Genomic DNA, 16,719 nt, shown 5'->3' on the forward strand with positions numbered 1-16,719 from the left:
ATCACAGTGACTTTCAAGTGCGTTAAAACTCCATTACGGTGACTTTCATTGCTCTTATGTGGTCTCATGTGTGCTGCTCACTGTAATAATGCCAGATGACACGGATTCTACTGATTAATTTATCCCTCATGTAACTCTTATCATCACCTGGGCTTAGTCACTCAAATATCCTAGTCTCTTGGCCTCACCTGTGCTGGATAATAATTACTTAATTTTTTTGGTGAAGATATACCCGATGGCTTTTATAGATCCTTCCTCAGGTAATCAAATGTTCTTTCCATTATACAATCATTCGAATCTCGTCATCGTTGCTTCAGTGAGTGTCACCTTGATGAAATGCTCTTAATTATGTTGCTTGATTATACCCTCAGGCTCCCATAATCACTGAGCTATGGTTAATGATTTCAGTTTCCCTCTCCACTCTCATTTGACGTTGACTTTTCTGATCTAATATAGTATAAAGTTTTTTTTAAGTGCGTTTATCGGGCATGAAACAGATACTGTTGATTACTTTGTCCTCGGGTAATTTGTAAGTGCTTGTCTATATTTAGTCACTTTGACATTTCAGTTTCTGCCTTTATTCTCCGGAACTCAATCTTGTTAGCCTGAACCTATTGATATATGAAACAACATAACAAGATATTATAATTCAAAACAATTCTTTCCATGAATTTGTTTTGACATAATCTTGCTTACTCTCCTGTTTCCAATTTCAGTCTCGCTGGAATTTATTTTCTTTAATCAGACATTAATGGAAAAAGAAGTATTGATTGACTAATATTTCGAAATAACGCTGATTTTATTCATTAATTTGTGTTAAGAATACTGTATTTGCTAATCACAAAAATCTCCCAATCTTCAGCTCACCTGAGTTAGAATATTCTCATGTGACTCCTCTGCAAGACCTGCTGACTAAACTCATTGAAAGTAACGATGAACAGTCATGGGTTCATTTCCAGGTAGCCATAATCATCTTCATCTCTTAGTGCTAATCAACCAAATGTCTTAATCAGTGACTTGACTGAGTCTGGTCGTGTTAATCAGACCCTTCTATGTGGTTTACTGATCGACTGCCGCGCCCTGATTCAATGCACACACTCCCTGTTGGCTCTCAGTCCTCTCCTCTCCTCTCCCGTAACCTCTTCGCTTACTCTGAGCAGCCGAGTCATTTGTGTTACTGATTCATTAGCTTCTGGTGAATTTCTAAATCAGCTTCCTTGAGTCTACGTCTTTATTACGTTTTCTAATTACTTCAACTGGTATTAAGTGTTCTTATCGCTTTTGTAACAGAAATATCGTCTTTTGTCTTACTTCTACGTTTGCTTCCTTTCCTTATTTCCTTTTCTCTTTACTTCAAATGTTATTAAGTTTCGGTTTTTTTTTTTGCTTTCCTAACTGACTTGACGTTTTCTTCTCATTCCTTAGACTTTTCCTCTTTCTTTCTTTCTTTCAGGACAGTTTTAACGTTTTTTTCATATTTCTCTTACTGAGATGGAAAGTGTTTTTACTGCTTTAACTGACTTACGTGTTCCTATTATTTCCCCCGCTTAACATTTCTCACAGTGACTCTAATCCTACAATGTACTTTGAGGTGAGCCTGACAGAGCTGTGACTTGTAGTTGTATCCTGCAAGAAGAGTTTATTTAATCCCTCCTTCACCCACACAAGTTACTGTAATCCCTATTTGTATTGGTGCGTGACTAACTATCGCTGTTTACGATCTCTTTATAACTCCTCCCGAAGTGTTTCAATTATCTATCTATTTATCACTACGTAACCCTCTTTGTCTGCTCTATGTATATCCTTCTTAAGTATTATAATCCTCGTTTTTATGATTAGTGGCAAGTTATCTGTACTCTCTCTCTCTCTCTCTCTCTCTCTCTCTCTCTCTCTCTCTCTGTAAGCCTTTAATTCTTTGAAAACGTGATATTTGTATTTGTGCTTTGAAAAGTGTGTGAAGAGAAATCTGTTAGCTGAGAAGAATTACCATATTTCTGTTTAATTTCGAGGATGTTTTTTCTCTTGGTTATTCTTATATCAGGCCACTTACTATATTCTCTGATAACATGTGCCTTATGCCATTTGCTAGAATAAAGCGTTACAGTGTTGAAGTGGATATTATTTAAGTCACTCCATTACGAAAAAGATCATCCTGAAATTTATATAATCCTCTATTGACATCCGGAATAAGACCTACCTGATGCCGCACGACTGAAGGGGTTAAGTCTCTATGTTTTCTATTTGTGTTGATTGTTACGAGATTGTCTAAAGGTTATTAGTGACTTGCTGTCTGTGATCCTGTCCCTGTAATCTGTCCGTATTACATGATGTCTGTTTTAACTTTAATTTCAACAGTTCTTCCCTAAATTACCTATAATCTCCATTCGTATTATTGCGTGAATTTTTGGTTATTTCGCTGTTCGACTCATACTTTTTTATGCATTACTGAACGATCTGTATTTATTTTGTGCAACTTTCCTATATGTAATTTTCTTCAAATATGCTTTTTTTTCATCATAACGTGACATTATAAATATTTTCGTGATTTCTGGGAGTTTTCTAGTTTGTTTATATTTTACTAGGTTATCTTTTGTGTATTCATTTCTTCATTAAAGTGTTTATATTTATTTCTATTTGACCGTGACATTCTGAATAATTATATGACTTATTTAATTGTTTTTCTTCTAATTTTTCTCTCTGTAATTCATTCCTTGAACTATCTAATATCAATACTTTCGTGTCACTTTCTAAACGGTGCGCTGACTTCTTACCAGTGATTATCTTGTGATTTTTTTGCATACAATATTAGAGTGGTCTTTTTTTTTCTAGCTATCCTTTCTAAAATCCTTCCCGAAAGTACCTATATTCCTCATCTATGTTTCTTTGCTCCATACTGAATATTATACTGACATTACTGTCTATTTTCTGCCTGCTTCAGTGAGTGGTGCTCTTTTTACTGACTTCCTTATCATTGTTCTATAAACTGCCTATAATTCATATTGTTCTGTGATTTTTCATTTTTTTCCTGATTTCCTGCAACCCTTCTACAATAATTTCTCTGTCTCTTCAAACTCCTTTTCACTGAAGTGTTTTTCATTGACAACATGAATTGTAGCGTGACATTTATAACATTCCCTTGCTCTCTCTACGATCTTTCTAAAATTTGCTTCTGTATTACCGAATGAACTGCCTCTTCTAACCGTGCTCTCTGTAACTCATCACTAAAATGTTTGTAATTCCGTCTCGTATTTGTTGGCAGAGAGTGTATTGCAACGTAACATTCTGAATATTTTCCCGCTCTCTCGGCAATGCTTCAATAATTTTATATGTATTACTGGCTCACACTATTCTCTTACTGATTAACCCTTTCTATTCTATAACCCGTTTGAGTGTCAGAAGTTCCTCCATCTTCCCCAGCGGGTGTCGTGGATCAGGCGGCGGGACATGCACCTGCTGGCCATGGGGGAAAATGTCTTCACGGGAGACCACCGCATCTTCGTCTCCCATTCCAGACACCCGCACAAAAAGGACTCCAGACACACGCAGGTCAGGAGTTGCTTGTGTTTGTACCTTTTATATCTATCTCTTCGGTGTTTCTTTATTCTATATGGTTAGAATATTTACAGGAATCAATAAGAAAGTAATGTTCTGTCTTTTAGTACAAGGTAATGTTCTCTGCCTTGTGTGTATGTGTGTGTGTGTGTGTGTGTGTGTGTGTGTGTGTGTGTGTGTGTGTGTGTGTGTGTGTGTGTGTGTGTGTGTGTGTGTGTGTGTGTGTGTGTGTGTGTGTGTGTGTGTGTGTGTGTGTGTGTGTGTGTGTGTGTGGATAGTGGCAAATTTACTCTCTCTCTCTCTCTCTCTCTCTCTCTCTCTCTCTCTCTCTCTCTCTCTCTCTCTCTCTCTCTCTCTCTCTCTCTCTCTCTCTCTCTCTCTCTCTCTCTCTCTCTCTCTCTTACAATCTGATTCCATCCTAGTGTGATACAGAAAGAGAAGAAAAAATACACGAAAAATTGTTGAAGGAAAGTGTTCTCATGGAGTGGTGGCGAGAGTCAGGAGGCGGGAGGAAAGAGGCGGGAGGAGGCTGGAGGTCGTCAGGGAGGCAGCTTGGCGGCTTAAAACTCTCAGGTCATCAAGAAGACTTAGCAGAAGGTTTACGTGGGGGTGATACTCTGTTGACTTTATATTTCAGGTTTGCAGCATTACCAGAGAGAGAGAGAGAGAGAGAGAGAGAGAGAGAGAGAGAGAGAGAGTTAGTCAAATATGTGCCCAGACAACTCTTCTTTTCTCACAATTTCTTTATTTTTTCTCCGTGTTTGTCTTGCACATCTTAGTTCTTGCCAAGAATACAAGGAACAAAGGAAGGAATGATAAGAAGAGAATATAAAGGAGTGTCGTTGAGAGGAATGCAGTGGGTAGCGGCCGATCAAATGCCTTTTCATTTCTATCAAATCATCAGAAGCTAAATAGGATCAGAGTGGAAGAAAAGGAGTTATGCATTTCGATAATCACTAATGGAGGAGAAGTAGGAGAGGGAGAACGAGGAAAGAAATAAGTTAGAGGTAAAAGGATAAGAGTGGAAAGATTAAAAGATAGAAGAAAGAATATGAAGGTGAAAAGGAAGATTGCAAGGGGACGGAGGAGAGAAGGAAAACAAGGAGATATAGAAAGTATGAAAGGAAAGGAAAGGAAAAATTGTAAGGATCAAGAAAAAGTAGAAAAACAAATAAAAGACGGGAATGGAAAAGTAAGAAAAGAGATAAAGGAAGTTGAAGAAATGAGGATGAAGACGAGAAGGAAAAAGAAATAAGGAATGGGGAAAAATAGAAAATAATATATGAACACAATTTAGACGAGACAAGTCCTCCTCTTTATTCTACGTGATATATGCAAGTGACATTTAGTTCAGTTACTCCAGTATGAAAAAATAATGAAATCTCAACTATAATTAACTCACACGAAGCGCAACGAACACAATACGCGGCACCATTGCAGTGAGAAATACATCAGTTTAGTATTCTTTATTCTTCCTGATCCGTAGCTTTTCCTCCCTTCAATTTGCGGCGCATCTCAACATTCGTAACTTGACAGACACATTGATTCAGTGACGCAAGACTCCTACACTTGAGCGATCAGCGTGTTTTTCTCTGTCCAAACCAATTTTACGCTGCATTATTTGCCTTACTCGACCAGCGCGCTTCTCTACGTATCCCCAGCACTTTTTTTTTATCAGGACTTACCTCTTTCTTTCTTTTGAAGTCTGTCCCAATACAAGTAGATTACGTTTTTCTTGACACCAGCTGCATTTCAAGATTATTTTTTATTGTCTCTCCTTTTTGTCTAGTGGAATCTTCTTACAGTTGTTTTGCTACGTTACATTTTTCCTTCATTCACTAAGTTACATGACATTCCTCCCCACGCTATTCCACGATGCCCTGCCAGTCATTCCTGAGTGTTTCTTTGTCAAGCAGTAACTGAGAGAAGTCTTAAAAATCATTACACTGAATCCTTAACACTACTGCGCTGAGTGTGTACATGTCTAGACACACACACACACACACACACACACACACACACACACACACACACACACACCTGAAAACCACCACTGTCCACCGACGCACACACCCACATTATCACCACCACCATCACCACCATTATCACCACCACCACGTCGCTACGCCTTCAGGATATGCCTCGTAGCACCGCAGCAGACACTCACCCACCACCACCACCACCACCACCCTATCGCCGCCACAGCTTTCGATTACACCTTTTACGATTATGGTTGTTCTTTTCGCTGATTTCGCATTTTCGTCTCCCTCAATATTTCGTCCTCTGGCTGTTCCGTGTGCCTCTCACCCCACTCATGAGGTCCTTTAAGCGCTCTTCACTAAGAGGGAGAAGAGATCTGATGGTGCCACGCCTTCACTAACCTCCTCTCGTGCTCTCTCTCTCTCTTTCTCTCTCTCTCTCTGCCTTTCTTTGTTTTATTTATATACTTATTCATATATCTTTATCATAATTCTTTGACTATGAAAATCTATAATGACTTGAATTAGAGTAATATTTCTACTAAATCATTGTAGCTAATTAGTAATGCTTTTTGTACTCTTACTCTATGCTACTCCTTACTTACAGAATATCTTTTAACAAAAATTACTGAAAATACAAAACCTGGGCACTGGTAATTACTGTCGACGTGCGCTCCGTTTATTACTGTCGTATTTTGTACCATTGAGTCTCTGGCGTGTTTTCTATAGAACGACATACTCAGACCCCGACGTTCCTGCCACCCCATTTCCTAATTAATTTTTCACCTCCCGGCCATACAATGAAGGATGCGGCGACGAGCAAGGTGACGGAAAGCTAAATAAACACCATTGGGACACGAGTAGTAGTAGTAGTAGTGGTAGTAGTAGTAGTAGTAGTAGTAGTAGTAGTAGTAGTAGTAGTAGTAGTGATAATAATAGAAGAAGCAGAGGAAGTCATAGTAGTACCAGTAGTAGGACTTGTAGTAGAAGTATAGGTGCTTCCCTGGCTGAAGTAGGTGTAGTGTGCACAAGTCACAGGGAAGTCGCAGGGAAGTGGCTCACATGAGTACCTTTGGACGAGAAGGAGGGAAGCGCCTTACTTCAAAGTTGTTCAGTGAGCGTTGTGGAGAGACAGGTAATAATGGAGGGTATAGTAATAAGCCTTCCCGGGCACACTCGTATATCACAAGTCCCTGTAAAGTCCCGCCGAACTGCGTGTGTGATGAGGATCAAAGAGTTATGTGGAGGTACAGGAGGGCTTCTCAAGGGTCAAACTTGCTAATGTTGCAACTAACATTCCTCTCTCCTTCATGTACAGGTGCCTCTTCTTCTTCTTCTTCCTCCTCCTCTTCCTCCTCCTCCTCCTCCTCCTCCTCTTGGTACAGCTTCCATTTCTTTTCTTCCTGTGTTTATTTCCGTTTCCTTGCTCTTGGTTTTCGTTTTCGTTATAGAGTAATAGTCTTGTTGCTGTTGTTATTGTTGTTGTTGTTATTATTATCCTTGTCCCATCATCATCATCATCCTCTTACAACCAACAAATGTAACTCTTTTTCCCTCATAATTCCTTGCCCTCCTCCTCCTCCTCCTCCTCCTCCTCCTCCTCCTCATTTCCCTTCTAAGTCTTATCTTAGCAACTTACTTCTTACTTATCCTTGCCTCACACATCATTTTTTTTTTACATAACTCCTTTTTTTTCTTTTTGTTTCGGTGGCTTTAGCTCGTTTCTCTGAATTTCGTTCCTCGCATAATGTTTCGTTCAAGTGTTCTCCCTTGATTTTATTACTATTATTATTATTATTATTATCATTATTATTATTATTATTATTATTATTATTATTATTACACACACACACACACACACACACACACACACACACACACACACACACACACACACACACACACACACACACACACACACACACACACACACACACACACACACACACACACACACACACAGAGAGAGAGAGAGAGAGAGAGAGAGAGAGAGAGAGAGAGAGAGAGAGAGAGAGAGAGAGAGAGAGAGAGAGAACGTGATGTGGGAAAGCAGAAAAGGAGGACTGAGTGGAGGAAGGATCTGCTTCTGTCAGGCACTGCTTACAAGACGGCAGAGACATAATGAAGAAGGATGCCTGGTAATTACAGAAGGAGCAGGTGTAGTAGTAGCATTAGTAGGAGGAACGCAAGTGAACATAAAGGAAGACGAGCATCAGCATAGATCTTGGGCCTGGCGAGAAATGAAGAGGAAAAGCAATACTATCAATAGACATTACGGGGAGACTAAAAGGCAACACAAATGAAGAGTGAGCATCAACAGACTTCTCGCTTCCATCTTGTTGAAAAGCTATACTAATTAAATGTAAGAAAAATATGTAGTAGAGTAAAGGTGAAGGAGAAATGCAAGGAGTAAAGTTGGTAAGATATAAGAGGAAAAGAAGCTGGAAAAGGACAAGGAGGGGGATTAACAGGAGGTGAAATAGGATTAGTTGCATTAGAAGAGGGAAGAGATGAAGCAGGAAGGATAACATTAGAATTAGTAGAGATGGCTAAAGGAGGAAGGAGGAGATGAATAATAGAAAAGAAAGAAAGGGACTAAAAGAACAAGCTAAGAAAAGGAGGATAGGACTTTGTATAGATTGGAAGTAAAAGAAAAAGGGCAAAGAATAAACATAATGAGCAGTAGGAGTAGGGGAAGTTCAAAATAAAAAAAAAATGCAGGGCGATAACAGGAAAAAAAAAAAACGAGAATAGCGTTAGATATAGACATAAATAAAACAAAAGGTCATGATGAAAGAATAAAATCAACAGAAAAATAAGTAAAAAAAAAAAATAGAAAAAATCAGTAACATAGAAGAAATAAGAGTGGAATAAACGAAAAAAAAAAAATGAAAAGATAGGAAAAAACAACATGAACAGAAGAAGAATATGAAAAACAAGAGTAAAAAATAGAATCACACCAATAACATAAAATAAAAAGAAAAAAGAAAGCAATAAAAACTGGATAAAATAGGAAATGAAAGCAAAACAAAAGAAAACTGAAGGAACAGAGAGGTTAGGAAACAATAAAATAAACGTTAGAGAAATATGACAAGAAGCAGAAGGAATGACAACGAAATAACAGCAGCAGGATGGGACCAGAAGAGAGGGAAAGGAGGAGAAAGAGAAAGAGGAGGAAGGGGAAGGAAGAGCAGAGAGGGAAAAGAGATATCAAGGGAGCTTTGCGTCTCTATCAAGGGTATGTCTTGCAATACTGTTAAGGGCAATCTCATCTTCGTATTGGGGGAAGGAATAGAAAGGAACGGGAGAAAGAAACTGGGGATGGAGCAAGTGAGCGAAGAGAAGGCAGAAGAGGAGGAAGAGGAGGCGGAAGAGGAGGGGAGAGACCAGCACGAGGAATAAAAGGAAGAAAACGAAATTGATAGGTACAAAAAACGAGTGTAGAGTAAGAAATGGTGGTGGAGGAATAATGGAGAGAGAAATGCGTGCAGGAGAAATGAAAGGAAATAATGAAGATGAGTGAGATGTGAAGGCAAAAGCGACTTTCTCAGAAGAAATGGGAAAGAAATGAAAGGAAATGACTGAGGAAGCGTTCAAGAGAGAGAGAGAGAGAGAGAGAGAGAGAGAGAGAGAGAGGGTAACGAAATAAATCAAGTAACAATAAAAACAACTAACAAAATAGTAATAACAAACATAATGACGATGATAACAAGGACAAGAATAGTAGCAGTGATAAGACTACAGCGCCTTGCCGCAGTAATTACCAACACAATGAAAGGTAGAAAAGTAGCTTGAATGACCCAAAAAGGTACTTGAAGAGGAAAAGTCAGCGACATTAAAGGAAGAAACACCATTACTTAATTAGGACACTGAAATAACGCAGTAATATACGCAGAGAGAGAGAGAGAGAGAGAGAGAGAGAGAGAGAGAGAGAGAGAGAGAGAGAGAGAGAGAGAGAGAGAGAGAGTTTCATATCGGTCAGAAGTTAGTTTTATCGTTTATAGTGTTTTTATTTTATTGTTATTTCTTGCTTTATGTGTTTGCCCGTAAAGTGTAAACAACAACAACAATAATAACAAAAACTCCTGCTACTACTACTACTATCACACACCACCACCACCACCACTACTTCTACAACTACTACTACTACTACTACTACTACAATTCCTGCTACCATTAATACTAAGACCCCAATTCTTACTTCACCTGCGAGTATTAATTTTTTTGGATTAGTAAGAGAGAGAGAGAGAGAGAGAGAGAGAGAGAGAGAGAGAGATGGAGCCGTGAGAGTAATGGATTAAGCGGAGTCTCAAGGTAAGAGTGATTAAGGGTAGGTAACCGCGGCAGACTCAAGCACCAATAAGAGGATGAACCGTGACGTCAGGCAAGGCAGGGGAAGGAGACAAGGAGCGCCAAGGGTGACTTATCGAGGAGAGAGAGAGAGAGAGAGAGAGAGAGAGAGAGAGAGAGAGAGAGAGAGAGAGAGAGAGAGAGAGAGAGAGAGAGAGAGAGAGAGAGAATGATATCAAAGAAAAACACGTTGAGAAATATATTTTTAGAATTTAGATTTAAAATATATAAACTTTGTAACGGTAGTAATATTCATAAGTAACAATAATCATAGGCCAATAAGTAATACACACTATGTAGTTAGTCATATTGTAAATAAAAATTAAGTATGAAAAATCAGAAAAAAAAACTATATAGAAAATACCAATAACACAATAAGGTCAGAAATCAAATCAGCATCAATAATCAGATATATAGCAAAACCGACCATAAAAAAAGAAAACGCCGAAAAAAAGTTGATGACCTTGAAGAAAGACCAAGAACCTGCAAAGCTCAGGGAAGGGCTGAAGGAAAACAGGGGTAGGAAGTTGCAGGTAGCGCTGGAGACTGAGGCAAGGGCAGGGCGAGGAAGGCGAAGTGCTGGGGAGGGAAATCATAGCCACACACACCTGCGCAGTTTGTCACCTGTCAGCTATTGGCATTTTTTCCCCTCTTTTCAATATCCAGGTTGATGGTGCAATTCACAGTGGCGTTTTGCTAGCGTAGCCTTTATTTATACCCAATGTGTTCGTAGCGTGACCACCAAACGTCGCATTCATAATATAAATGTCCCAAGATAGAAAAAAAACCGAACATAAGTAGAAATTATGTCTTGGTTTGCCGAATAATTACATGAGGGAGGTGAAGAAGGCGAAGGAGGAGAAGGAGACGTAGGAGGAGGAAGGAGAGGAAAACGAGGTCGAAAAGAAGGCTGGAGGAGAGGAAAAGGAAAAATGAGGAACCTGTATTTGTGTAATATGACGAGAAAATAATGTATTCTTCACATAATTTGGGCGAGAAAATGCAGAAAACGAGATATGAGAAATGATTCTTTTATGCCAAACAGCCGGAATAATGACGTCTGTGTGTGTGTGTGTGTGTGTGTGTGTGTGTGTGTGTGTGTGTGTGTGTGTGTTTGTGTGTGTGTGTGTGTGTGTGTGTGTGTGTGTGTGTGTGTGTGTGTGTGTGTGTGTGTGTGTGTGTGTGTGTGTGTGTGTGTGTGTGTGTGTGTGTGTGTGTGTGTGTGTGTGTGTGTGTGTGTGTGTGTGTGTGTGTGTGTATGTGTGTGTGTGTGTGTGTGTGTGTGTAATTCACTGTTTGATCTGCTGCAGTCTCTGACGAGACAGCCAGACGTTACCCTACGGAACGAGCTCAGAGCTCATTATTTCCGATCTTCGGATAGGCCTGAGACCAGGCACACACCACACACCGGGACAACAAGGTCACAACTCCTCGATTTACATCCCGTACCTACTCACCGCTAGTTGAACAGGGGCTACACGTGAAAGGAGACACACCCAAATATCTCCACCCGGCCGGGGAATCGAACCCCGGTCCTCTGGCTTGTGAAGCCAGTGTGTGTGTGTGTGTGTGTGTGTGTGTGTGTGTGTGTGTGTGTGTGTGTGTGTGTGTGTGTGTATGTGTGTGTGATAGAGATAGATAGATAGATAAATAAATAAATAAATAAATATATATATATATATATATATATATATATATATATATATATATAAATATATATATATATATATATATATATATATATATATATATATATATATATATATATATATATATATATATATATATATATATATATATATAGAGAGAGAGAGAGAGAGAGAGAGAGAGAGAGAGAGAGAGAGAGAGAGAGAGAGAGAGAGAGAGAGAGAGAGAGAGAGAGAGAGAGAGAGAGAGAGAGAGAGAGAGAGAGAGAGAGTAAATCTGGCCTCTATGCATGATCAGTAAGTGTGTGAAAACCTCTGGATTGATGGGGGTGTTTCGTGAGGCACAAGGCGGAGGCGTGGTTGTGAGAGTGGCAGGACACACATGGAGGCAAAGACATGCGAGGCGCCGCTTAGACGAGGCAGTAATTGTGTCATTCTGGCGGTGAATGGAGCCGTGTGTTTAAGTGCTGGCGCCATGCAGAGTGTATGATGCCGTGTGTGTGTGTGTGTGTGTGTGTGTGTGTGTGTGTGTGTGTGTGTGTGTGTGTGTGTGTGTGTGTGTGTATAAACAAAGAGAGAGAGAGAGAGAGAGAGAGAGAGAGAGAGAGAGAGAGGGGAGGGAAGTAAAGAGAATGTTTTAGTGATGACAAAAATAATAAAAGATCAAAGATGACGATCCCTTCTACTATTACTATTGCCATCAACATATATGACAAAAAATTATAGATGAAAATGACGACTACTACTATTACTATTACCACCACCACCACCACCACCACCAGATTCATGATAGCACTGGTGAAAGAAAATGGACAGGCAAACAAGGGCTGAATAAAGGAAAGTCTGTATAAAACATTGCTAGCCTGAAAATAGACTGACAAACGGACGGATTGGTAGACAGACAGATGAAAGAGAAATTCAAGTTTTATATCCGTTGCTGGAATATGAAGAATGTGGGTGTCTTTATCCCCCTCTCCTCCTCCTCCTCCTCCTTCTCCTTCTCTTCCTCCTCCTCCACCTCCGCCTCCGCTTCGGCATCTGTCTCAACCTTTACAGTGTATGAAAATAGAGATCTGTCGAGTGTGTTTTTGCGGAAGACTGACAAATTAAAACCGTCACGTCGCCATTGTGTGAGTTAGCTTTTAGCTTTTATTAAACCTTCATGCTCCGTTGGTTACTGAGAGCATCGAGAGAGAGAGAGAGAGAGAGAGAGAGAGAGAGAGAGAGAGAGAGAGAGAGAGAGAGAGAGAGAGAGAGAGAGAGAGAGAGAGAGAGAGAGAGAGAGAGAGAGAGAGAGAGAGAGAGAGAGAGAGAGAGAGAGAGAGAGAGAGAGAGAGAGAGAGAGAGAGAGAGAGAGAGAGAGAGAGAGAGAGAGAGAGATTCCTGGAAGGGAGATATATATAACCTAGATCACATCCTCCTCTATTTGCATCGTTATGAAGGTTGGCCTCTAACTTCGTGTCTCTTAATGCCTTCTAGTACGCATCACTGAGACCTGGTGTATCTCACAACAAGGAAAAAAAAAAATGCTATTGTTTCTCTTTTAATCATTAACCTAATATTCTGATTCATTCGTTTACATATTGACTTGCAATGGCACTATAAGAACAAAATAGAAGCTGCAAGAAGCCTTCATACATACATGTGGCAGTCTTTATTAATATTCTGGTTACTTAAACTCTAAACGAGAAAAAAATACAACTACAGGCGCTGGAAATACTGGAAAAAATTTTGGTATATGATTCGACCTTGCTCCAGTACTCTATATATGAGCATTCGTGTCCTGAGGGTGTTTAGTCAGGTCTCCGTCACCTTGCTCGTCGCCGCATCCTTCATTGTATGGCCGGGAGGTGAAAAATTAATTAGGAAATGGGGTGGCAGGAACGTCGGGGTCTGAGTATGTCGTTCTATAGAAAACACGCCAGAGACTCAATGGTACAAAATACGACAGTAATAAACGGAGCGCACGTCGACAGTAATTACCAGTGCCCAGGTTTTGTATTTTCAGTAATTTTTGTTAAAAGTTATTCTGTAAGTAAGGAGTAGCATAGAGTAAGAGTACAAAAATATCATTTAGGAGCTATAATAAATTACTTTGTAGAACTGTTACTCTAATCCAAGTCACTATCGATATTTATTGTCAGAAAGTTAGAAAAATATATGAATAAGTGTATAGATCAAGTAAAGAATGGCAGAGAGAGAGAGAGAGAGAGAGAGAGAGAGAGAGAGAGAGAGAGAGAGAGAGAGAGAGAGAGAGCGTGTGCGTCGGTCTATGTGTATGAGTGTGCACGTACAGGACGTCGCATGTCGTAATAAGAGGAGCAGAATAATAAGAGGCGGTGTGGAGAGTGTTCGAGGTGAGGAATGCTGGGAGTGCGTGACGTGAGACAAGTGTGTGGTGTCGCGAGTGGCGGGGGTCGGTAATGAGGCCTCAGGAATATATACAGGTAAAGGTGAGGGCGAGGAGCAGCAGCAGGTTTGAGTGGGAAATTAATGACAGACAGGATAGGTTGAACAAAGGAAAGACTTCGATGGCGAGGGTACCTGACTAGGAGCACCGTGACGAGTGATGGAAGGCGGAGCATGGACGTGAAAGACAGACAGGTGGAGTGCTTGAGAGAGAGAGAGAGAGAGAGAGAGAGAGAGAGAGAGAGAGAGAGAGAGAGAGAGAGAGAGAGAGAGAGAGAGAGAGAGAGAGAGAGAGAGAGAGAGAGAGAGAATGAGAGAATTATAAGTAGGACAGGTGTCACCAAGGTGTTCGTATCACTTTCATACTCATCAGGAAATTGACAGTTGCTGAAATAACTTGTGACGTTAATGTGATTTTATGGTTCTGAAAAGGAGGTACCAATCTCAAATTAGCTCTTCGATCGATCTTGTGTCATATTTCTTTCACCTTCATGCATTGAAGCTCACCTGCTGTAGTTCACATTGAAATGTCTTTGCCTCACCTTTCAATGGTATTTTCTCAAGTAAATTTTAGCTTCTTTCTCACACTGATATTAGAAATTGAAATCAGACAGTTTTAACTCTTTCACTGTGGTACGAAACATCACCACAAGGGTCAGGTGAAGTGTTCATAAGTAAAAGGTAGAGGAATATTAAAAAATGAATAGATTTTGCAATTTTTCTATGTTTAAAGTGTCTGTAGAACAAGTAAAGGTGTCTCACAGTGATTATTAATTAAGGAAAGATGTAACGAAAGTCAAAAGGTTAAATTCTTTATCTGATATCCTTCTATAAAATCCTCTCCACTCACTTTAACCTTTACTTCCCCCTTATACCTTTCAATAACATAGTACATCCTGAATCATTTTAACTTTACCTTCCATTGTATTATTCACGTCCAATATCCTCGTGAAAGTTCAATTGGATGGGGTCACATTAACTTTGCGCCTTGTTTATTCCCGCCTCAAGTTTTCATATTAACTTTATCTTTTGCTTTTTCTCGGTACAGGTTTGGTTCCTGCACCTGAAGAACGTGACGAAGGAGGATGAGGGGGAGTATGAGTGTCAGACGTCCACACACCCGCCCACCTCTTACATGACTTTCCTTAAGGTTCAGAGTAAGTAAAGCTTCGTCATTCTCTCTCTCTCTCTCTCTCTCTCTCTGGTTCGTTTATGAGATTTTAAAAGTTTGTACTCGCCTATTGTCTTTGTAGTGTGTGTGTGTGTGTGTGTGTGTGTGTGTGTGTGTGTGTGTGTGTGTGTGTGTGTGTGTGTGTGTGCGCGCGCATAAGTATGAAAAACATGAGACACAGGGATGTTTTTTCTTGCTTTTAAAATGAGCTCTAGTAACTACTATTGCTAATGCTACTCCTATATCGATCTACACGCCCACTCTTACTACTAAACCACCACCACCACTACCACTACTACTACTACTAGTACTACTACTATTTGAATCAGCTTAAAAGCCGAGCCACTGTTCCTCTTCCTGCTCGCATCCCAGGCTGGGTGATGGGTGGTCGTTGTAGAGGTAATGCTTTTGAGTGGCGGCTGCTGAGTGCAAGGGTCGCCGCTCGTCCATCACAGTAATGAGAGCTGACTTTATGCACAGGATTACTAATAGAGAATAGCCATGATTTGTATTATTTTAGGCAGTAACCCTTAGTGAAAATCGTGAGGAAGGAGAGAGGTAAAGGAAAAGAGAGGCATAGACCGATGACTTCCGTGGGAGTGGTGGTTATTGATTTGAAAGGTAATTAATTCAAGGCAGGTGGGAGTGAAGGACGAGTACAGGTGGAGAAGTATCACGTGGCGGTGGAAGATTGGGATCCTCATAAGTTAATTTGAGTGAGGTATAAAGTTTTGTCAGGTTATTTCCGGAAAGGTGGACGTGGAAGATTAGCTCAGGTGAAGGTAAAAGTTGAAAGACTCGACAGGTGGAAGATATGGGAAGACTAATGACTGAAACGTATTTAGAAATAGTCGAAGAAAATACGTCTTGAATATAAGAAATGGAAGGTGGATGAAAATGGAAACAGAAATTATAATGTTAAGTGGATTGCAATGGAGTTTAAGCGTCGAAAATACAATGAACTTAAATAGAGAGTGAAATATAAAAAAAAAAAATATCTGAAGTGATGGAACCAAAAAGGTGAAATATAAAGGACGACGAAGGAAACAAACAATAGAAGATAAAAAAACAAGAAAAAAAAAAACAAGTGGACTATAAAGAAACAAGATTGCATGAAGCAGAGTGAAGTGGAAAAAGAAAGTAACATAAAACGTCGTGTGGAGTGGAGGTGGAAAGTGGAAAAGAAAGACAGGCACAAGAGCAAAGACGCAAGACACAGACAGTTGGAAGACATACCAGGATGAAGGTGGAAGACTGAAAGTGGAGGACGACCATCAGCTTTGTTCTTCTCTAGTTGGTGTTGTTGTTTTTGTCATTACTGTTTTTGTTGCTGCTGTTATCCTCCTCCTCCTCCTCCTCCTCCTCCTCCTTCTTCTTCTTCTTCTTCTTCTTCTTCTTCTTCTTCTTCTTCTTCTTCTTCTTCTTCTTCTTCTTCTTCTTCTTCTTCTTCTTCTTCTTCCTTCTCCTCCTCCTCCTTTTCCTCCTCTTCCTCTTCTTCCTCCTTCTCCTCCTCCTCCTCCATCTTCTGCTTCTCCAGCTGATTCTCGAGGCTGCAATGTTCTCGTGAATAGAGCGGCGAGTACTTCACGACCCAAGACTTTTAACCCAGCGC

General features: G+C 40.0%; 1 protein-coding gene across 4 annotated transcripts in view; it reads left to right on the forward strand.

Moving 5' to 3' along the window:
• LOC123507834 (junctional adhesion molecule B-like) overlaps window positions 1-16,719 on the forward strand; it is a 157,435-nt gene that overhangs the window by 126,130 nt on the left and 14,586 nt on the right. For 3 of the 4 annotated variants that reach the window (XM_045261086.1, XM_045261087.1, XM_045261085.1), the window contains 2 exons: window positions 3,400-3,546; window positions 14,985-15,093. In XM_045261086.1, coding sequence (XP_045117021.1) covers window positions 3,400-3,546; window positions 14,985-15,093 — 256 coding nt within the window. The remainder of the gene's footprint in view (window positions 1-3,399; window positions 3,547-14,984; window positions 15,094-16,719) is intronic. The other variant, XM_045261088.1, reaches the window with a different exon arrangement.

Source organism: Portunus trituberculatus, chromosome 23 (assembly GCF_017591435.1).
Source record: "Portunus trituberculatus isolate SZX2019 chromosome 23, ASM1759143v1, whole genome shotgun sequence".
In the NCBI taxonomy this organism is placed as follows: Eukaryota; Metazoa; Arthropoda; class Malacostraca; order Decapoda; family Portunidae; genus Portunus; species Portunus trituberculatus.